At 32.2% G+C, this 25,623-nt stretch overlaps 1 protein-coding gene across 1 annotated transcript in view; it reads right to left on the bottom strand.

Moving 5' to 3' along the window:
• The window catches only part of Syt4 (Synaptotagmin 4), a 38,752-nt gene extending 14,595 nt beyond the window's left edge, over positions 1 to 24,157 (bottom strand). The window contains exons 1-4 of the mRNA XM_068766724.1: positions 24,106 to 24,157; positions 8,098 to 8,223; positions 7,214 to 7,389; positions 5,201 to 5,355 (exon numbers count right to left, since the gene is read on the bottom strand). Of these exons, the coding sequence (XP_068622825.1) occupies positions 5,201 to 5,355; positions 7,214 to 7,389; positions 8,098 to 8,223; positions 24,106 to 24,157 (509 nt within the window). The remainder of the gene's footprint in view (positions 1 to 5,200; positions 5,356 to 7,213; positions 7,390 to 8,097; positions 8,224 to 24,105) is intronic.
• Positions 24,158 to 25,623: the final 1,466 nt, after the last annotated feature.

The raw sequence follows: 25,623 nt of genomic DNA on the forward strand, positions 1-25,623 counted from the left end.
TAATAAGTCCTGAATGGTATAATACCATTAATTTAATACTCTAATTTAATTTAAGATTTATAACGACGTAAAGAAAGGCATAAGATATGTCGTGACATGTAATAAACACAAAATATACGGCCTACCGAGAATCAAACTACAGAACTACAATTATTACGCATAATTCTTAGACTATCTCTGCTTTGTGTATACAGGTGTGTTATACAATTATTGAAGTATGTAAAATTGTATAATAGGATTGTTTATTATAATAAAATAAGTTTAGTTGATGTGATTAATTTAATTATATCGTCCTAATTATGTTGTAATTCGTTGATAAATTAATGTAAAAGCTAGCTAGCAAAGCTAAGCTATTTTTTATTAAATTAATTATAATACAATCGGCCGAGTTGACAGATCATAAAAATAACTTTTCTTGAAATAAACATGACGTTTTCTTAATGTTAACAAAATATCTTCTAGCTAAATCCTCTCACAAATAGAACTTCGGTAACATTATACAATTCCTAGGACCGTAGCATACAATTGTAGGTCACGATATCGATCCATGTTTCAAAGCGTACCAAAACATCGAGTTCAAATCGACTTATCCTAGGAGCGAGAGTTGGCAAATACGTTGTCCGAAAAGAGGAAAAAAAAGAAATTTAAGAATAACGAAAATGAAATTGAATCATAAAGATATTTTAAACGAAACCTCTTTTGAAAATTGAGTTGTAATAAAATAATTGGGATTATATTACTATCGCAATGTATTTCTTATTGTATCAACCTTATTATTTTAATACTCTAGTATGTCATTTTTTACTTAAAGTAAACTATTTATTCAAGTGGACATCTGTCAGTATCTTTTGCAGTAGTTTGCTTAGTAATATAGGTCTATAGTACTAAGCAAACTTTTAAAATAGAAAATCTTATGAACTTACGCTTTTTCGCTTTTAACCTTGAGATTTAAGGTATGTCTCATTAGCCTAGCAATTTAACTCGCTACGCCGCTATTCAAATTGGAATGTGGTAACTTCGTAGCGTGCTTGTGTTTGAATTGGTTTGAAATTGGAATACTATTTAGCAACATTGTTGGAAATGTTTACAGTATCTAATATTACGACGAAACTCGTGAATATTTCAGAATAACCATTATTAATTTAAATATAAATTATAAAATATTTAAACGATACAAAGTTTTTACGACACTTTTTACCGCAAATTCTTATCGTCTATTGTAAAAGGACCTTCAAAAAAACGTTCAAGGTTTATAGTCGCTGTTGCCTCGGTAATTAACCGAAAACAATCACTTGAGGTCAATTATAAACTTATTTAGAATCGAAAGCAATTCCCGTCTGGTTAAGTTATTTTATCCATTAACTAGATTTATAAATCCCAGGTGTACTTATCCTAAGCATCTATTGTACTTTATTGCCTATTTGTCCACCAGATGCGGAGTTGGTTTTGGTTTTAATTAATTAAACATTTCAATTTATCAGGCACACCATTCCAATAGGGGAATCCAATGCTACGCAGTAAACCGTTAGTGGCGGAGGGCCGCCCTAAGCCATCTGAATACGACGCCTTCAAGTCGTCATGTATGGATTATAATAAAATGGAAAGATCCGGATAAAGATATTATTTTACAACGTAATCAAATGAAAATATCGTATGCATATATATATAGCATTACAATGACAATGTATTTAATCGTAATTTCTAAGAAAAGTAATTTAGCCAAATATGTAAACGAGTACCGGATTGTGTATTTACATACAAACCTTGCCAGACGCGGTTGAACTCACTAATCTAAGCTCTCTTAACCCCTTTGACTCGAATCTACCATTCAAATTAAAAAATTCTTTATTCAAAATACGATAGACTTGACTTTAACATCCTTTGTTGAAGTCAAGTATACCAACAAGCCTTAAGATGACAGGCGAAAGAAACTCATTGTGACTATTATATGTTTATATGTTTTTAAATAATATATAATGACATATATTTAATATACATTGAAAAACCCTGACAGCGAATACATAATTCGCAAGATGCTATATTCTATGAAATCACTTACAATGTAGTAACCCTTAACGCGCGTATTTTGTTTAGCCAAACATGCATTATTTAGTCTAATATTTAACCGAGGGTCTATAACGTTTTTTTTTAAATAATAATCCATCTACGTTGTCATTATTTGAACCGTAGGGCAATCCTGGACATAGGCTTTGCCCATGTATATACATAATTCTAACAAGGTCTGATGTAAATCCAGAGTATAATTAAGTCACTGTGAGCTAGCCAATGAAACCTTAATTCATTTATATAAGCCACATCATTTAAGCGTGGAGGTATGTATCAAATTAGTCCATTAAAAGAGTATACGTGTATGTATAATTTTGAGTAACCCTTCATGTGAATGTAAACATTAGATGTAAATTAATAACCCAATTTATAACATTTAAACTCTCACATCGGACACCAAATCCCACCATACGAGAGGACAAAGTGATAAAAGCAATTTGTTCTGCTGGTGTACCGCCCAACGCAAACACGCTAACCGAGCTCACACACACACGCGCGCGGCTCACGTGTGTTAATTCGCGGCGGCGACTCTGCCTAGACAGTGCTTATTGATTTTGTGTCGGGTTGCCCTACGACACGTAACGACACGTTCCTTTACAAGCTTTATACTATATATTACGTTCTTTCGTTTAATATAGTCGTTTTATATTCCAAAAGCTGCCCTTACCGCCTGTACTATCAAAAGTTAATGGCCAGTCCAATATAAAATAAATAAATAATACGTGGTACAGGGAGAACTTTAGTTATTGATTTAACTTTAATCTCTAGTAATAACCTATCGTTTACTAAATCTCAGCATCTCAGCAGTTCGATGACATTGTAAAACACCTTCTTTTGATTAAAGACAATTAATTAAAAGCTAGGGATAGACAGGGATTTAAATTTTCTGTTGAAATTCGTTGATTTTTGAATTTCTTCTCTCCATATTAACTTATCTCATTCGTTAATTATTTCTTGAAAAGTTTTCAAATTATTCGCTTTAAACTCAATAGTTGATTCAATTTTATTAATATAGACTTTACATATGTTATATATCGTCCTTTCCGTTGATACCGAGGGCGCCAACCTTCGAGATTAAAAATTCTTGAAAGCATATGTCTTATCTTACTTGTTACTCTGCAACATTGGCAGGCGATGCTTTCTTGCATCGAGCGCTCGTTGTTTCATCCCATAAACTGTAAGGCATAGGCCTTCCCCGAGGATATTTATGGAGCCTATACCATAATCGCCACGCTTGGCAGGCGGGTTGGCGATCGTTACCCATCCACTGAAAAATTGTTCGTGAGCAGGGGCAATCCCACAAATGTAAACTATGTACGATTGTATCTCGGGAATCGAAGTCGCAATCATTGATCGCAAGTCTAAGTAATTCACCGCTGGGATAACACTGCTCTGCATCGAATTGTACCGTTCAGAAACTTATTTTGTATGATTAAATTTAATAGGACGATGGTCGGTGATTGGATCCACTATTTATATTAGTAAGACATAACCTGACTGTTAAGTGAAATTTCTCAAAATTAAAACGATAAGAAATTACCAGTGATTATTTTCTCTTTTATAATCATTGGAAATACTACAACGCTAAATCTATATTTTACTATTTTATTTTATAAAGACATCTAAACACACGTATCAACCAATAGTTAAAATGGTTTATGACGTTTTTATTTTATTTCAATTTGGTTTGTATTTTATTTTCCACTGTTTAAATAATACCTACAGCTTAACAAATAAAACAAATTGAAGAATCAATAATAGATATTGATAATAAGCAGACTAGTTATGAATTAGAGAGTATAATACTCAAAGACTATATTTTTACACAAACAGAGACTCATATCGTAGAACTTAAGAGAATAACACTACTAATAACACGTGCCATGTAAGAATGAGTTAAGGGAGATAAAATAAAAAAAGATTTTAATTTAATTTAACTTATTTAACACTCTATATTGTAAACGTAAGAAAATATACGGTTGCACAAAAGTAAAGCAAAAGTAAAAAGGGCGGTTTTATTGCATGAGGCAATTTCACCCAGACAAGCTTCAGACATGCTTTACTTTATATTCTAAAGGAGCGTACGTGAATACTTTAAGCAACTGTTGAAATGAAATACAGCCAAAGTGTAAAAAGAATGTTAGCACAGGGCATGCAGAAGTAAACCATCGTACGGAAAATATATAGGTTATATAATTTCATATAATCGTGAACTTTTTTATGGTAATTCAAAACGGAGTAATATTGTCTCAAAATAAATGTTAGCTATGTGTTTAAAATACTTATCTCATAAAAATTATTTCAAAATTCTTCGCGAGATACCTTTTTTGCCCTCTAAATATTTTCGTTATGGAGAAACATTAAAGAGTTTATAAATGACCCGTAATTTTCACTTCAATGTTTTTTAATCTATTTTGGGAGAGCATTAATTTTGTGTTAGGTCCCATGATGCCATTAACATAAAATACCATTAAATGTATAAAAAGTTTTCAATTATAACAAGTCCTCTTTTTTCATTTATTGCGTTTTAATTATTCACGTCACAAATAACATGCAATATTTTAAAATATTCTTTTGTTTCAAATTGCTCGAAAGTAAGTTGATCAAAATTAAGATCTTATATTATCTTACTCTGATCAATTTGAAACAAAACAATATATTAAAGTATTCTATGTATTGTCACCGACTTTAACAAATAAATGTAGTAATAATAAAATAATATAATATTAGTCTTGGTTCCTGGCGGTGTGAATCACAATAGTTTAAAATTTAATCTTTGACTTCAAAAGTCGAGAATAGGCTTTGTATTAGTCAAAGCCTCTGCTGTATTTTTCTACCTTTTACTTTAATATTCACCCATCGGTTTCCAATCGTCTTCTGAATCGCCGGAATACAATGGGAGAGCAATCTTTCATTTCTTGGAAAAAATAAAATCAAGAACTCATTTCAGAACAAATGAAATCCGAGTCTGCCACAGATAAATCAAGCACTTTCCATATTATAAAGAGATCCCATGTCACATAAAGAGGTAACGGTTTTTTTCTAAATTCCACCTGCAAGGAGAGTTGAGGGGACGTTCATCAAGTTCGTAAGGCGGACGTGGTACAGCTAGTATGTGCATATATAAACTGACCGTAGTTTGAAGTGCAAGTCGCCGAGACGCCCCTCGTTGGTCTCCGGCTCGGTGGGTTTGATCTTCTCGGTGGCAGTGGCGTCGGCGAGCTCCTTGCTGAGCGGAGCGGGCTCGATGGGCGCGGTGGGAGTCTGCGGAGTCACCGCACCAGGAGACTGCTACCAATGTATTCACAATTAATATCTTATTAAGTAGAAATTATTTAAAAATAACTCTAATTTTGATAAAGAAAAGTGGAGGAAGCTAAAAACGTCCAATATCGGCAAAAAAGTATATGTATAAATAAAAACTCATTCGTGTTTTGTGGGCCCTTTCCAGTCCAGAGAGCGTTTGGAAAACGCAAAAAAGATTTTTTTTTTAGCATTTTTACAATATCTGTACCATTATATTAAAGCTCTATTACTATATTAAATAGTAATAGGGCTTTGATAATAAAGATTGGGAATACTCATAAAACCCTTTACACTACAACAGGACCTTTGTCAAGTTTTTGTTCAATGAATTAAAACTTTACGGCTTTAAAGTGAAGAATGAATAACGACTTCAATCTGATTCTATTTTTAAATAAGTTGAGCCCTTATGATATTTTTTTCATGACATACACAAGTTGTCACTTCAAATGATTTCATGAATGTATAAAATAAATTAATTTATATTTCATCATCATAATTTCTGTCGTATGACGCCCACCGCTGGACATGGGTCTTCCCGAAATATTTTTCCAAAAGGACCGGTTGAAAACTTCTTGCGTCCAGCGTCTTCCAGGAACCTTAAATTAGTCATCGGTCCATGGAGTGCATTCCAGGAATTTAAGACCTCGTCGGCGGTCTGTTCTGCGCACGTGTATTATGTGATTATTCATAGCCAAGTCCAGAAAAAAACTGACGGATAGGCTAGTAGTATATAGTAATATTAAAATTATATTGGATTAATATCATATAGGAATATAAATCAGTGCTATAATAAAACTTGATATTTATGCAAATAATTCGCATTACCTTATCTCTAACATTATCACACCAATATTTTTGATTAATAAAGATAATACATATCCATGACGTACTAACAAAGATATATAAACGTAAACGAAAGCATAAGCTTTAAACAACTTCATTCTTGTCTATTCATATATCTCTTGTGTAGCGGCGTTTACGACGACATTAAAAATGGAGAAAAAAGCTTTATATGTTTGCTCGGTTTTTATTACTTTTTTGTGTCTCCGTACACATATATGCACCTTGTATGTATAAAACGTTTTATATACATGGCCTTAACGGTATCGCTCCGATACGTGTATTTATTTTCTTTGTATTTTCTCTGGGCTAGAATTAGCCAAATATTCAAAGTTTCGTTAATACGAATATATAGAAGTTTTATGTAATACTTAAAATGATAACATATACGCGTTCGAACTATGATTTTTTATGTATAAAAGTGCAACATTTTTTTATAAATTTATTTATTATATGATGTAATATTTATTTTCATTTTTAATAATCAGTTGCGGGATGCAGGCAACGCAAGACGGGTCATCGAGGCGATCTTGGGCGTAGGCCTATGCCAGTGTTTGCAACGGACGTCAGTCGATTGATATGATAATAATATTTTTTTTATTTATATTCAATAGCGACAGTTGCAAAAATTTAATAATAAATTTTAAATTAAAGAAAATATTGAAGAGCGACTACCACTATCATTATTAGTGGATACTATTATAACATAATTTTCCCTTAAAAATAATAATAGCATTTATTCATATTTTATTAATAATTTATAATAATAGCTATATAATCCTAAAAGATGCTGGATGCGAACAATACACAACCGATCATTATATTGATCATCGGAGAAGTCATAGGACTTGCAGCGGGTGTTTATCTGACATGATGAGGAACAATATTGACCTGATGAGCATTTCCAGCGATTATACTTGAAGATTAGAGTAAATTTGTTGTGAACAATGTTGAGCCGTATATGGTTATGACTTTACTAACAATCTTAAGTTAATATTACCTCTTTAGGCGGTAGTGGTTGCGGCTGCGGTTGAGGAGGAGACGTGGCAGGTGTCGGGGCCGAGGTCGGCGACGGCGACTTGCGCAAGTAGTGCGTGGCGGAGCCCGGGGATCGCACAGCGGTGGCTCGCCTCGGCGGCTGGAACACCAAAGCCTTGTCGGGGCCGCGCTTGCTTCCTGCCAAAAATATTACCTCATTAACCCCTTTCTTGATAATGTATCTGTAGAGATATATCAGAATTAAAAAAAAATAGTGGCATCAATTTTGAACGCAACGTAATCATTTGTTTGTGAATGTTTAGGTAATTTCTTAATTTTCGAACGCTTGTTCAGTTTTTTTGGGTCTAAAAAGTCAAGTGGTATGAATATTAATGTAGTATTAAGAAAAATCTGCCAAGTTAAGGGTTAACTACAGCACAGTTAACTTAAGACAAATCACATGTCTCTCCATCAACATAACTGCAACGTCTTTGACGAGCCACTGGTTGTATGATTTTTTGTCAAAGATCATCCAATTATATTCGTTTATAGATGTAAAAGCTTTAAAGAGGTAAATATATATCTTAATTGTCAGGGAAAACCTTTAAATCATTTACATCTACTTCGAATCATCCGGTTTAAACTGTTCACTCTGAAATATGTAACAATATTTATATCTTAGAATGCGACTGGTACTTTCTGGCAGACCAAAGTGTGCAAGGATGAGTAATAAATAATAATTTATTTTAACATGTCGTATTTTAAAAGAAAATTTGTGCCAAATTTCAAATCTCTAAACCTTATGGTTACAGAGAAATCATATTGAGTCAGTGCATTGATGGAAATCTCTAACATGTACATGTAGCAGTTTTAAAATAGTTCGTTATAGGAAGAAGCAATACATACCCAGTTTATGGGCAAGCGAGGCCCGACGGCGTGCTACCCAGCAAGCCAGGGCTGCTAGCACAGCAGCCACTAGTCCACACGCACCGACCACCAACGCCCAGAATGCTGGACTATGCCATTCGCCAGCTGCCAACAAACATTTAATATTTACCAACTCCCTGGGACAGTATCTACTTCGTTGGCATTAAGAATTCAATCTTAGATACGTTACTTAACCTATTACAATAAATGTTTCACACACACTCCGACGCTGGTATAGGATTCTTAAATCCACCAGATAGTGTTTTTTATGTGTTTTAATGGTTGGATTTACCGCCTCCATAAAGACAAGACTGGAAAGTAAGAGATATAAAATAAAAAGACCAAGGAACCGCTCTCGTAGAAATTTAAGTAAGATAAAATAAAAGTAAGATAATATTTTAAAAAAATGTTGAGAAACTTATAAGCCGATATTAAAGGTCTCTGCCATTAGACGATAGAAGTGTTACAGAAATAAAACAAAAAAAAAACATCCGTTACGAATACAATAACGAATAAACGAACAAACTATAAAGAATAAGATAACACAAGACATGGACGCAAGTCGTAAATAGTAACTAAGTCTGTGACAGCAGAGTAATGTGATAGTTAAAACAAATCTGTAATGTCATGAGAATGCAGGAAAAGGGTGTAAGAGTAAGTGAACGAAATGCAAAGAATGTGATTGACAGATTTTGTGAAGAAGAAAATAAAATCAAATTAAAACTTAAAAAATTCATAAAAAAATTTTAATTAACAAAGACTCATCCCGCATGTAGTGGTGAATGTCTGTCCACAAAAACAGGGGCCATAAAAAGCATACAATTACGAAGGAAACCATATTTTATGAGTGGTCAATTAAATATATTTCCATTTACTTTTATATGTCTAGAAATTCACTTGACAATAAAATTGTATGTATATTTAAGTATATATATTTGTTAATAATTATAATAATATTTAATATTAACTAAATAGGAATATAATTTAAGTTCTATTTTATATTGCAGTCATTTTGTTTTAGTTAAAATTTTTATTATGAAATTAATTAAATTAAATCACTAACACGCGTCAAGTTTTTGTTGCAGAAATACCAATAAGAGTTATACAAGTATTAGCTTTGGCTCAGCAAACCGTGATGTAACTGCGTACGAAATCACCTGATCAAGCATTGAATTGGACCACAAATAACCTCGCAAAGCTCGCCTACACAGCCTTCAATATTGGGACAGACTTACCCTCTATTTCGCAGCCAATGTCACGCGCTAGCGTGATTACCAATAAACAGGCTTCGGCTGCGAATACAATGTTTACTTTGTTCGTAACACGACCAATGTAAATATATTTGGTAAGAGAATCTTTCTCTTAGTAAATGAAGCACGAAACAAAAAATATTAATTATAGTGTTGTTACTTTAAGATTTATCTACAGTTTTCGGTTCATTTTACACATCACGTCTTTATATATATGGTGATTGGATATACATGTGAGATAGGTGTCAAAGGCTTTAAAGGGGTGAATGTATAATATATGCTGTCCAAAAATCAATAGATTAAAAAATAATAAATAACGTAACGATAATTTTGTAAGAAAAAGCGTTTTCAAATCGTTTACTATCTATCCCTACAGATTTTGCACTACCTGAATTTATTGCTCGTCGCCTTCCAATAACAAAAATTAAATTAATGTAACATATTTCAGAGCGATCACAGTATACATGATGATTGAAATTATGTGCAGAAAGATATAAGCTTTTTAGTAACTAATAACCAATTAATATAGATATAGCAGAATGTTAACATGATTTATTTTTAATTTATTTCTTAATAAGCGGACAGTGTATCAGGAGATTCGTAAACGAATGGAAATAACCAAAACAAAAGCGGATTGGAAAGTTGAAGAGGATTGCTGGGATCTTAACCTTAAGATCCCAGTAATCAGAACAGGAAGCAGATCTGGAGTCGTGACCATGGACCCGCAAGTGTAACATAGGACGTCCACCCACAACGTGGACAGATGGTGACCAACTTGTTAACACGTCAACTGCCAACCACAAGATATCTCGTAGATTGCGTTATTTTCTGAGACGCCAACTACGAGTCATGTCGTCCTGTGTCCACTTGCCATTTTTGTGCAGCCACCTTTATACTCGAAATAAAACAGTGATAACAATAAAACAAAAAATCAATTTCAATTCATTATTGTTTTAACACTTCATGTAAGTGCGCAGCTGTATACAATTAAGAATTCCATTTATCTTACAGGATCCTCGTTCGCTTCAGATTTTGGATCTTTCATTTATCACGTCACTTAGGCAGAGTGCCTCTGCCGTAATTGGACCGCAATATCAGTTAATCCCTAAAACATTCGGCAAGTACTTTCAACTAAAGGAGGTATGTAAATGATTTTTCCACGAGTGTTTCATTCAGCTTTCACACCAAAATTGTCATACATAGTCACAATGAAATCTTGAAATTTTTCGGACCGGCACGAGAAAATAACGGCGTGTGCCGTGTAAGGATATAAGAGTTGAATGATTGGATTCAAAATGAAATGATTGCCAGTTTTCTGAGAAAAGTGACCAATAGCAAGGCTGTGAAAATGAATATCAGATATAACACATCTTGAGCTAGAACGGCGATAGATAGACCGAGATGGAAGAAGATCATGAAGGAGGCGTTATTCGAAAAGAGTTGTAGCGCTTCAGGAAGAAACAGAATGAAATTTTAAAAAAATTACTCAGACGTGTGCACATTACATACATAAGCCTTTTTGTAACAAATATACCTTTTGTCTGTTTTTATACTATATATTAAGTGCGATCTAAGTCAGGTCGATGTTTTTATTTATAAATATATTTACAAAATGTATTATACCGTTTTTACTATGAGATATATGTTATATACATGTCTATATATGTTTGTATGTATATTGCCGCCCATTGTCCTTTATTCTTTATATTATGAAACTTTATACATGTTTTCTAGCGTGTACAATATTACATAAAATAAAATAAAAGTGTTTTCTACTTTTTGCAAATAAATTTCTTCTTTAGAGCGTAGGACATACACTGACAGGTCTTCGGGAGATACTCGATGAATTCTTCTTTCAACAGGGCTCATAAGAAATCTATGAGGATAGCTTATGCCTGACAGTGAACATCCTACGTTTGAAAATGATGGTGATGATGAAATTAAATTGATCGTAATCAATCATTCAATCTCCATTTTAATTTCTACCTAATTTTTTATTTTATTTAGATAACCGTGAATCTATTCATACATACATATAAATAAATTGACTTTTGTGCGTTCTCTCTTTATCAATTTCGCAAGTTGTGCGTACATCAAAGCTGATTTTTGAAATTCACTTACACAACTAAAAAATTCGATATTTTTTAAATAGAATTAACATTAAGATTCGAACAAAAACGAGTATTCCTAATTAAAAAAAAACAACAAAAACAAAACAATTATGGTGATTTATTTGCAACGAATCCATTGTAATTAAGTTAATGTTATTGCTTGGAAAAGAACTTCATTTAAGCTTAATTAGAAATTCTTAAAGCGAACGAAGCCTCGGCTATATTAACCTATTTTTAATTTCAAAAGAATCTCGAGAACAATAAAGATAAAAACAATAGTTTTTGAAATCTCCTCACATTACAATTGTAATTTTTTTATTAACTTTGAACGTAGCTATTCTGTTGTACAAAACATAAGTAAAGAATAACTTGTACGACTATAAAATACGCATAAAAATGAGACTTTACGTATTATTCTACCTTTAAAAGCTTCGCGTTATCCTGTTAAAAATGAAATAATTATTATATATAAACAAAGGCCTTCATCCTTTTATGTCCAACTTTTTTTGTAACTGTGCGATTTAAAAATAAATATTGTAACGGCCCAAGCCAGGGCTTTCGAGGGAGATCTCTAGTCGAGTTATTATAAAGAAGTTTAAGTTAAACTCTTTCATCTACCATTTCAACCTCGCGAAATTTGTAAATGCCGCCAGGCAAACACTATTTTTCAATGACAAAAGTTAGTCCTCTAGAAAAGGTCAAGTTCGTTCTTTCTTTTTCGTCACGGTCTGTCGACTATTTATAAGGATGTTATTTGATTTATTACTGAATACTAAAAGGGGCGGTAGATTATAGATAACCTAAAGGTGTGAATGTATAGCTCATTTGTTGTTAATTAATGTACATGTTAATATAAATTAAAATTTTCAACTACATAATAACATGACTTAAAATATTAAAAAAATCGAATTACTGTATATTTAAATTATTATTTACTATCTGTCCTCGTAGACTTTGTACTGCTTGAAATTATTGGCTTAGAGCATTCAAATGGAAATATATACTAACAGAGTGATTGTTAATACACACAAATGTGCTTTTCATTTTCCTCTAAGAAGCTTTTATACCTATTACCAATCATCCTATATAACGCAGAACCAAAACTGATTAGCCGACAATAATCACATAAATGCTAAATTATTTCCACTCACGTAAATGAAACTCGACAACCCTACGTACCCTTGAGCATGTCCTTATACTTTACAAGCAACTCTCCAATGTCACCCACTCATTTCCCCCGTGACACTACGATGATGTCCCGTAAATGAAGCATAAACATCGTTCACGCTGAATACACTAAGAGCTTCAATTATTCGTGTATTTTTTTAAAATTATATTTAAAGGCAAATTTAATGTACGAACAAAAAAGTACGTTGACTTGAAGGGAATAGAGTAATTTTCTTATAATTTTAATTCCTTACTAAATCTTATTAACTATTTAATGAAATCAGGCGTTATTTTGCGGAAGTCCATCCTAAGTAAGAAAAGGACCAATATGTAGCTATTATATATAATATATATATAATAATACATAGTAATATATTGCATGTGCGGAAGTAGCTATATATTGGTTCTTTTCTTACTTCTTATTAACTATTCAAAATGTCGGCAATATGACTAATTTAAATAATATGCAATATCGATGTAACTAAATCGATTAATTCATAGAATATTTTAAAATAACTATAATTCTTAATTTGCCAACGATATTAATATTAACGTCGACATGTACTACGACTTGGCTACGGCGTAGAGGGTCTACGACTAATACTACGTTTATACAAATAAATCACTTGCTCTGAGGAATGAAATTTAATATGTAAAAAATATTATTATAACTGAATTGTCTTCCGTCTAGCGGAGGGTGGCTGCCAGTTTTTTGCATTTTATTATCTCGCGCAAGGGTAAACAAATGTACGTCTCCCATATTTAACGCTCTGTTCTTGTATCTTTATGAATACACTAAGAATTTGTTTAAGAGAAAATATTTTTTAAACGATTCTTAAATTAATAATCCAGTTTTTAATAATGATACACAGGGATGACCAAACTGCTGCTCGCAAGCCACATGCGACTCTTTGAACGATTATTTTTGGCTCTGATTGTCAGATTATTTAAATATCTAAATTTATATTAGCTATGTTCTGCTCCTCCCTACCTCCTGGGAAGTTGAAACAAATTATAGGTGTGAATAATAATAATTATTATTATTCCACCATAAAATTAGCGAAATCCAAATACCGATATTAACGAGATGAGACAGTACATGACGGGAATCTCTTATATATGTACATAGGTTGAATTTATAGTTCATTTGTGAGCAAAAAGGTTTAAAACTTTTTTTAGTGACCAATTAAGTGACTCCAAAACATTTTTTCATTTTTTTCCCTAGTAAAATAAGACAGACCAATTACTTCTGTCAGTACAAAATCGTTATATTATCGTTACGTCATTGATTATTTTTAAAACTATTGATTTTTGAACAAGATGCACCATATATTAATTGACAGCAATTGAGATCTATTCACCATTTTCAGTCCTTTACACCTATAATCCATGACCCTTTATACAGAGATCAAAAGAGGTTAAATATGTATTATAAGCCAATTCTAAATTTAAAACTTTAATAACTGTTCAGAGTTTAAAAACGTTTATATTGCACCCGCAAAAGCATAGCAATTCAAAAAGTTTCAATTCTGGGTCAACGTTTTTACATTTTTCATCAGTAATTGTGTGCAGGGACCGTGCGAGTTGATAGAAGCTCCGCGTTGGACCGGTGCCCATTCGCACGCGGTAAATGAAATAAGAAGAATTTTTGCCCATATTTGCTCATGCTAGAGACATACTAATATATTATTTCTGATTATTATTAATAATTTGTGAGTGAGTGTTCTAGAGTGGCGGTGACGGACCGGTAGAAGGTTGGGTAGATCCCTCACTAGCTGGACTGGTGACATGGCTGGATGCGGGTCATCTTGGCGATTTCTGGGGGAGGCCCATGACTTGTAGTAAAAGTATCAGATGACATGTATGAATAAATAATAATAATATACAATATAATGATTTCACGTGATGATATATTGCTGTTGTTAATCAGAAAATAATTAAAGAATATCGACAAATGTTTAAGTTAAGCATTCTTCTGAATCATGTATCTAACCAATGCTAGAGCATTATTCTTGATGTATTTTATATAACGTGATAGATTCTACATACGATAAGCAATATTTTCGTGAATTATTGGAACAAAGTGTCGTTTTTATACCTTTAATTTCCAAAGAACAATATGCCTGTCGATGTAGTTTTAAGTAATTGTTCATTAAATTGTTTTAGTAGTACAAAACTCGTTTATTCTTTACGTCTTTACATTACATTTTGACATAAGAAAAAATTGACAACTTATTAGCTCAGTAATTTCATCAACTATTAATACGCACTACCTATTAAGGTCGGCGATAAAAGTAATCGCTGCAGTATATATGAGAATGCGTTATGTAAAAGAAACCTACTCAACTATTGAGAATAACACAATAATAAACATAACATACTATAAATACTACATAGTGAAAAGTAAATTATTACGCGTATAATTAAAACGTTAATTAGCTGATTAATTAGTTGAGTAGTAGCAGCCTATCGGTCTGAGACTTGCGATCGCAGTTCGCAGGTACGAATCCTGGAATACTATTTTATATAATTCAAACATGTGCATTAATTATAAGTTTCTAGATGATGGTATCTTCTGCGTACCATAATACTACACTGCGATTGCAAACCCGCCAAGCGTGGCGATTATATTATTATATTAATTTAGCCAAGAAACGTTTAAAAGACTGTTATATCATTTTAATAATTTACTTACAGCATCGATACGGCACTTAAATGAATACACTAACGTACACATTTATTAATAAAAATATATAAAGACGTGAACCCAGATTAATTGTATTGAATGAATAATAAATATATAAAAAAAATATTTATCAATTGTTCCAAAACGCTGTGTCCTTGTTCATACCTTTTGCTTAGTAAATTTTTCTTATTGTTCCATTTAAAAACGTTACAAGGAAAATTAAGTAAATAATACATTATATCACCAGCTTTGAAACTCACCGTCATCTATTCAAAGGCTCTCTTAAAACAATTTAAAATCTACAGTGGTCTACACTCGTTACTTACAGAAATGTTAAAATTTAGATTAAATAAATATAAAAGAAAAAAATAAGTAAGAATTAGACTGAAAGATTTTAGTAACCCTGAAATTGGCACGTGACAAAAATTAGAATAATATTGTAATTTGTTCATGAAAAATTTATACCCGTGGCCAATTACATCGAGGTTAAATTGTTCAATAAATTTATGACGCCATAACTCAAAGCCTTTTCACGACTGCAGACAAACGTCATACGAAGCAAACAAAGCATAAACGAGCTCATAAAACAAACAATATTACAGTCGCTCGCGAACTGTATTCGTCGAATTAAGCCGACCTGATCCGTTTGACCTTTGGCCTTTACTTCCCTTTATTCTACAATTGATCGGTTTATACACTTAAAAGGTTTTTATGTTTTATTTCATTTAGCTATCTATATATTTTAACATGTTTCTTGCAATAAGTCGTTGAACAGCATAAAACATGAGACTTGTAGAAGAAATCTTGAAAATTAGGTTGTAAAAGTTACAAAATTTATTCAGATTACTTTAAAACAATAATATTTAGTGCCTAATAACAACCAGCCAACAGTGTAAATCATTATAAACGCGGCATTTGGTCGCTTTGCACTGGCAAATTTAATGTGCCGAAAGTTCATAATTCATAATTACCATTTTGGGCGTAGGATTTTCAATAGAACTGTATGAAAACGGCTTGCATTCTTCGTCTTTTGAAGACGATGTCATATGTATACCTTGTGAGTGGACGCCCTACGCTTAGTTAACAAGTACATGGTCTTACTTTGAAAAAATTCAGGCCCCGGAGGTTATCTGTTCTGCTATATCGATTACTTTGTTCGTCTACGAATCTCCTCAGTCCAATTCGGTCTCAACGACAAATCCCGAGCGTAGCCACTCTCTACGGCGCGTTGAGCAACTGTGTGCGTACCGATGAGGCCCGGAGTTGATAATAATGTTTCTTTTTAAAGTTAGATATGTATATTAGGCTGAACTGAAGGGAAATTTGCCAGATAATTAAAAAAAACTTAGATAATCTTTATTTCGTACGTACATCAGTTCAAAAAGTAATGTAAATGATGATCTAAAAAATGATAATGTAAAAAAAGAATTAAAAAAGGAAAGAAGGTATTTTACTAGGTTATTACAAAATAAAATTGTGTTCAATCTAATGGATTTGTATTATCTATACTTTTCTCGATACTAGTTTCTATACTACTAATGTTGCAAACAAACCTATGACACACACGCCTACGGATGCCTATTTCTAGCTTAATTTCATATAAAGGCAAATATTTGAATATGTCGATGTTTGGTGTTGGGTTGCAGTCCCGTTAAATAGCAATCTGGTTGCAATGTCTAAATCCTATTAAGCCGCAACCAATTAATATTCTTAATCTGTATTTACTGTATATACAAAATAAATTCAATAGTATATAAATTTACGAAATTGCCATAGTCTCGCACAAAAGATTTAAAACATATCCATTTCTCAAAAACAGATTTTTGAACAGTTTTCAATGATTGATTTACTCATTAATTAAAAAGAAGATAATTTGTTATAAACGATCATTATATACTTGCATTTTAGGCTGGGGTTTTATACATTTTTGGATATATCCCCATTATGAACATCATTATTCAAAAATCATTATGCAGATAAGAAACCAATCTGCAAAACCGTTTAGCCGCTTCCGGCGTAGGTTCCGACAAAATAGATTGCGTGGTGCTAACATCGCACGGACTTTTGACATTTCAGTTTCCTCGACAGTAATTCTCTCTTACTTCGATTCTTGGCCCATTCCATTAACACGTGTACTATATAATGTACATTCTCATTCATATCACACAAACTACAACTAAGAGAGTTCGAATTTCGGAAAAAAATAAGAAAATTTGTTTGTTGGAATGTGCTCAAATCTCAGATATTACGTTTTGTTTGAAAAAACACTTAATCGTAATAGCGAATTCAATAGTAAATATTTCAAGATTCAAAAAACATAAATAAAGCAATGTCAGATAAATATTTCTATGTATTTCGTCTCATCAGGAGTTGCGAAGATCAATAAATGTTCATTAATATTTTATACTACTAGAAGCAACTCAACAGACTTCGTGCTAAAAAATTTATTGGTGAGTCGCAATCTAATAAAAAACGTATTTCAGTGATAAGAGTGATCAGTTTATTTATTGATACGTATCAATGATTAAAAACAATTACTAAAATAATATTCAACTAAACTAAAAACATTCATGTGGTTATTTTTTCAATGTAATGTTTTATATTACACGTTATTTTTTGTTATATTACATCCCAAGATGTCTCTTTTTTAATTTTTGTCAATCATATGTTTGAATAGGATTTACATATCACTAAGTGATTTTTATCGGAAATTAATATCTTGTTGTTCTATACATATAATACTTTTTTCGCCTTAACGAGAATATAAAAGAAATTAACCAATTTGATTGAGGCGTTCTCGGGTTTTGTGAACATCAAACATTACAACTATAAAATAAGTATAATCTTTTCTCATGTGTCGAAAAAAACGTCGAGTACAAAAAGCCATTTCCCTTCGTAAAACAATAAAGTTTCTATATCAAATTATCCCCTTCAATCGCACCGAGTTTAAAATCTTATTATAATATAATCCTTACTTTTCTTTAAGAGGATATATATTAACTGTCAGTGAATACGGCGGGCTGATTTGACATTGAATTTACAAGGACGTCTTAATGAGGCCTTTACAGGCTTTGGAAAGGCCAAGTGCGCAATTAAAAGTAACTGCTTTTAAGATAAACAGCCGGGAGAGCTCTGTTAATTAATGGAGACACAAGTGTTTACAATAAATTAAGATTAATAAAGCAATGCTCGTGTAGAAAAAAAAATTGAATTACTTGTATAGAATTCTGAATACGAATTTGTTTAAATACCAAGTGGTATTCATAATTTCAAGAATGAAGAGGATAGAAAAAATAAGGATAATCATGCGCTGTGTAAGTGAAAAACATGCTTAGACAGCTTATTAATTAGGAGAACATAAGTTGACTTAAGGAAGAAAGCAAATCATAAGAAAAATCAAAATTAATAATTTCCATTCATCCCGAGCTTCCCGGCCCTTTATCCCCCGGCACATTACAAAACTGTTAGCTTTTAAAAACGGAAGTCATTAGGGACGTCTGAAGCCTTCTAGGCTTAAACTCGGACAATAGTCTACGCTCTTCAAAAAGGTTTTACTACATCTAAACGCTAACAAAAAATCTTGATTCAAATCCACGTTTTAAAGAATTAATAATTTCTTATTTTCTAGTTTCTCTCCTTCTTTTTCTGTCTTCATTTGCTATCAATCAGCAGGAACCCGCATTTTCTCTCTACTGTTCTCTGTTTTAGGCAATGATGGTCCACTTGTTGCCTGCTGTTTTTATGTCTGCTGCCAATTAATGTATAATACATTCTATCCAAAAATCAATGGCTTCAGAGCTCTTTAAAAGCTTCTTCACCTATATCTAATCACCCAGTATTGTGTTTTCTTGCACAACTGTAAAATCTGAATTAAGATCCGTATATACAGTGCAAATTTTTGTGAAACCTTACAGTTTTGGCCATCATATCAATCTTGCGCTTGATTACGATATGATAACTGATAAGTAATGACGAAATCTAATCAAACGTTTGTACCATAAATTATTCGTTCTTTTCCAGAAGGTTTTCACATCGGACATGGAAGGAAACAATGTACACAGTAAGATTCAACACTGGCTTCTACACAAGTGATAATGTCTAATATGTAAGAATAACAAAAAGTATATCAAAAGGACTCAAAATATTTAGCCCAAAAAGTATGCGACATTCAATAGGGTTATTGATTATAGATAGTGACAACTTTGCTTTCGATAAAAAACAAAGCATGAATACCAATCTAGGATAATTAGATAAGTATAGTAAGGCCAAGGCTGTATGCAAGCATACGTATAGAGATAATAGAATTCAAACAATCAGATACAGGGAATATCTTTAAGAAACGGATAATACAAGCTCTTATAAGTCTAGGTCCAAGGTATATAGAAATTAATAATGGAATTGCTAAATATCTTTTACAACACACAATCTTTTGTATTTAAACTTGATTGTTTTGATTGGTTACGTTGCTAGTTAATGATTCTTAAGACCCTAAAACGTTATAACAATTTTCTTAAAATACCGGAGTTCCGAAAACAGGAATCCCGGACGATTTTTGTACGGTATTTATATAATAATACCGATATTTCCGTATTACATTAATTGATGGAAATTGAATTTATGCACAAAATAAATTCAATTTAAAATAATATTAATTAATTACAAGAATTTTTTTAAGACATACAAACAATTTCATTGTTTTGAAATCTATATCAGGCATATTTATTACACAAACGGAAGCCGAGTATGGCACCATCGAGAACCGGCGGTGTCGGCAACACAAAGCGATTGTTTATGTTTTACATCTACTACCCAATGAATAGGTTTCGTTTATACAAATACATAACTATGTAACACGAAAATTATTAAAGTGTTTAGATTAGATTGTTTCATTTTGCAAATCAACTGTAGTGTTTACAAGTAAAAATTGAACGATTGATTATGTATGTTTTTAGGAGCATACTTTAATAAACAAAACGCAAGTTATTAATATTATTTCATAAATACTTACAATTTAATTATATTTTTTGCTTCTTTAATTATATAATACCATACCAGCTTATTATATGAAAAATGTAACAAAGAGTTTAATGTTGAATTTCATATATTATTTGTTAACAAGTCGATATAGCAACTGAAGTAAGTAAAAATATAATTAGTATTTTTTTATTAATAATACCGGTTTTAATACCAGAATCCCGGTATTTCAAATATCAAACACCGTTATTAAGATTTTCGTTCAGTATTATAAGCCCTACTCGGTAACACAAAAAGAGCAAAAGTAATTTACAAAAGCAACGTCCTTCTGAATCGAAACAAAATTCAAGCAATTGTCTTGTTTAAAATATTTTGGTGTTTATCGACCGGAAGGAGAATATTTTTTGCACAATCCTAATAATGAAAATGATTATCGATAAATAAACCTTTATTCATCATTACATAGGGTCGGTCTCCCACGGACTTAGCTGACCTTAACAAGGTTCAGCTAACAGTCTTGTAGGCGGACGAGCCATGCTTGCTTATTCATAGTTTCCACTCCAAAGCCTCAAGATCTTCCTGCAGCCATCTGTTCCCCGGACTATGTGGTCTGGACACTGCCATTTCAACTTGCCAAACCGCTCAATTATATCGATCACTATCGTTCATCTACGGATTTCCTTATTTCTAATTCGATCTCGTAGAGAAATCCGAGATCCCGCGATCCTCATCTACTATCATGTTACCAAAGAAACTAAGAGAGAAAAACATTTGTTATATTTGAAAAATATATCGGTGACCGTAGATACATTTTTAATATCTTCCTGAAGTACTATCTTACATAAGACATCATTAATTTGTAGTATGACTCATGTTTTTGGAAGAATGTTGTCACCCACGTGAAATGTATTGTGTAGATTACATAACATTACTATTGCCCACAAAAAGAATAAAGTAACCAGCTCCAAAATTTGGAAGATATTTACAACCAATCAGTACTGGGTCCGCACGGTAGATTACGACCCATATCTGCTATCTGAGAATCAACTCGTGTCCCAATATTAGGCAATACTATAACTTTAACTCCTTCTTCTACTTGCATTGCTGTCCTCATTGCTGCGGGTCGTGAGATCGAGTGGAACACGGCGTAATCTTCTTCATTATACTGCGCAACTTTTCTAAAGCATTTTGGGTAGTAATAATAAGTAAATTTAAAATGTGAAATGGTAAATAAGTATATACTTTGTAAATAAATGAGATAACAACACCTGTGATATTAAAGAACGAGGCGAAGGAAGTGAGGCGACGAATGAAAAATGTAAGAAGAAGAAAGATAGATCATGTGACGAATGATAGTAGAGTAAGAAAATAAAAAAGAAAGTGAAAAAAATTAGTAAAAGATAATAAACGACCCTGTCTTTCCCAAAGATAGGAGTACGAAAGCCCCCGATGACGGTGATCATAAAAAAGCACCGTGGAGCGCAGCACGAAGGTTGGAATCAAGACGCATGCGGATTTGGTTCGACTAACTGATAGATGATAACTACGGAACTCACGGAAATTCAATCAGTTATAGGTTTTGGCTGTTCGTTCTGGCTATATAAAATATTTGCAGTTCCCGACGCATGTACTTTAGTACGTCTGATAATTTTTTGTTCTAATTGAACAAAAATTTATAATAAATAATCTATTAGTATGCCGATAAAACTGGAATACGATTGCATTATTTCATGTATGTAATCTTTAAATACAAGCATAACTTTATGTAGAAACGATGCGTTTTCCATTTTAAATTAAATAAAACAAAGTTCAATAAAGCATGTTTAACTAAATTATATTCGTCTCACTCAAAGGATACAACTTTGGTCTCCAATATACTGTGACTATTTTAGTATATCAGTACAATTTTCAACTGATTGCGAAAGCTTGTGACAGCGATCCAAATGTACAGAGAGAACTATTAACAAATATAGTTTGTGAACTGTTATACATGACAAATCAATTAGTCGAATTCCTCCACATGTAAAGACAGTGTTATTTGGACTCGTGTAGCTAATTTTGGTGAGAAGAAAGAAAATATTTCAAACAAAATTTGTCGTTTTTTCTATTTTGTGCTGTAGAATATTTTTATTTCATTTTGCTTTGAAAACATTGGTGCGTGTTAATATTTAATTCATTTATCTCTACCATTCGATATGCTACATTTCTTGATTTTGGTATCTCCGTCTAAACGAAGATTGCGGACTGTCTTTAATTAATATGTGTGTATATATATATATATATATATATATATATATATATATATATATATATATATATATATATATTACCGATATGCAAGGTATAAAAGCGTGGTCTATAATTCGAACTTTTACTTAACTTGGTCGATTTCACTTCAAATATTTCAATGTCTTTCAATAGAATGTACTGCTAACTTAGAGTTTTATTCATTTTATCATACGGTTTCATAATCATTCTATACATATCGAATGGTTAAAAAATTCTATAAGGGTTTAGTATACCGAGTGCAATCCGAATGGGTCAACTTATATGGTTTGTGTATTTTAATGCCTTGGTTTCAAAGAGATCCAAGTGGGATCCCAAAAGTTACACGAGAAATTCGACTGAGATCTACTTTGGCGTGGCAAAAAAATATGGCTTCATAACCTGAAAATGTATCTGCTTTCGATAATGAAAAACCAATATGTTGCCTTTACTTTACCTATAAATGAAAGTAGAACATCATTAAAGTCATCGACTGTTACTGGTAATAGCTTGCATATTAATGTTGTACGAACTTGTTTGATTCTTTATCAGAATAAAAACGAATATCAAATATGGCTGGTACTCTTTGGTTTCCCAAATTTTTCATAGTTAGATTTAACTTCTTCTCATTTTTGCCGAGTTTTAGGAATAAGACAAAAATATAACTGCTCCTCCAAAAGCAGTAAAATTTTGGTAATTAATTTCACAACAGATTTATATTTTCAGATATGCGTGTTACACTTAGGATATATAATAAAAGAAATATAAACATAGGACATATTAATAACGCGGTTGCTTATAATTCAACGACCTTACAACCTTTATATTCTATAAGAAGTATTCATGTAATGGGAAAATAAAAATTGCGATGGTATTATAAATATTGTGTAATATGAAGCCGGATAAGAGAGGCTTCCCTCATGTTCATCGCCGAGCCGCCGCCGGAATTATTTCAATTATCTCTAACAAAATGGCTTTTGCGTTGTAAATGGATAAAAGAAATTGTGTAATCTTACAATATTTTAGCACGAATACGTCTTTGTATAGACGTTAAATTTAGTCTGTGGTGTGAATTTTAAATTATCTTTTGTTTGTATGGCTAGTAGATATTTTTAAATTTACCCGTTTTGTTTAAATTTTTTCACTTACAAATCTATTCATTATAATCCAAAATTTATTACATATTTATTAAATACATAATAAATATGTTAATAGTATTTTGTAATATATATTAACGACACTGAAAAAGTTTATAAATTTACATATTTATTAATTTTTTGGAAGAATATTGCATAAAAAAATTAAGTGTGACTCAACACGCCACTGTTCATTTAACTCGTAGGACATTCAAAGCAAATAATTCAATAATAATTCAAAAAAGGATCGTCGTTAGTACGTTATTAGTAACTGCGTATTAGACTTTTTATAACTAATGCTGTTATCGAAAGAGTAAGAAAGTAAAAATTATGTAGTTTAGAGATATTTAAAATTGGAATTGTTTTTTTTTTAAGGACAGTATGAATATAATACTCACAAGATTCAACTGGAGCGATGTCCGGACCGTCATGGGGCATGAGCATCTTCATTGTGATGGCCCCGGGAAGGACGCTGCTTGAAACCGACACTTTGATGATTTTCTTCGCGACCGGTTCAAAAAAATTCTACTTTATTGTATTCCAACACGTTATAATTCAATGGAGCCACACGGGCTGTTGTCACAACGATAGCTATTGCACTATCGATTATGCTTCGGGATTAGTACGCGTCTACGCCTGCGCGAAACCCGCGCCTCACGCATGCGCATGAACAGATACACGACATTTGACATTTGACAGTCATGACAGAAATTTCAGCTAAGTTATTGACGTAGTAACTATAAATATATTCATTTGTAACATACAAGTTTAAGAGCAGAGGTAAACCAGCGGTAGAGGACTAAGACTGGATGAGCACTGAAACTGAGGAATCGAACCGATGACCTCCGTTGAGGTCGTAAGTTATGGGTTCAATTCTCAAAATACAATCTTGTATAATTCATACTTCGTGAATTAATTATATGACATTACCATTGTTCACAAATAATTTTCCAAAGGATGAGCAGCAGCGATCTCTGCGTACCATAAAATCTTACTGCGATCGCCAACCTGCCTGTCAAACTTGGTGATTATGGTAAATTCCTCTATAGATATCTTTGGAGGAGGCTTATACCTTTTAGTATTTCTAAAGCTATATATCCACGTACTGCTGATATAACGGTAATTTTTGTTTATAAAATGGAGAAAAATATAAAATACGCTTAATTTTCCAGGAAGTATAACGTAGTCCTATGATTGCGATTACGTAAAACATTTGTTGAATGAAACTTGCAAAGCAGATACGAGCAGTTTAAAGATAATCTGCAGAAGAGGAAGTGCTTAAGATATTCTAGATAAACATCTTTGGATAAGGATTGTTTCACGCCAATATGAGGAACTTTCTATATCCTAGAAAATTATTTAATGCTTACCATCTCATTTGTCTTATTTTGCTACTTTATACCCTCTTATTGAGTAAAATTAAAACTCAAATCAGAGAGAATACGGCTTCTAGCGCAAGATACTTCGAAATGTTTGGGAACGCTATTGTGTTCGCGTCTGTTGGAAAATTAGCCGTTAAAATTATTACAGATATATTAAAACTTTCCATACGAACTGGTGAAGAATTCTTATAAAAGATAAAATACAAATAATAACTTATAGGTGGTTTCTATATTTTATCGCATAACTTTCTGCTACACGAATGTAAAAATCACTTTCTATTGAAGTCGACGACTATGGCCTTGCAGACTGTTATAGCTTAGAAATTAGTTCGCGGAAACAGAGAGGTCCGCGAACTATAGATATAAATGTTTTCTATATAGCATTTGTGTCATAAATTCATAAACTTCGTCATCGTAATCATGGCATACTGAAGGCATAGGCCTCCCGTACTCAGTATCAGACGTAAAAAATCAAAAATAAATTTAATCTGTAATACTTTTATTAAGAACGTATTTTTTACAATTATATATTAC

The sequence above is a fragment of the Battus philenor genome, unplaced genomic scaffold (genome assembly GCF_028537555.1).
Source record: "Battus philenor isolate CCGP_79_NKW_IND1 unplaced genomic scaffold, ilBatPhil1.0.hap1 SCAF_21, whole genome shotgun sequence".
Classification (NCBI taxonomy): domain Eukaryota; kingdom Metazoa; phylum Arthropoda; class Insecta; order Lepidoptera; family Papilionidae; genus Battus; species Battus philenor.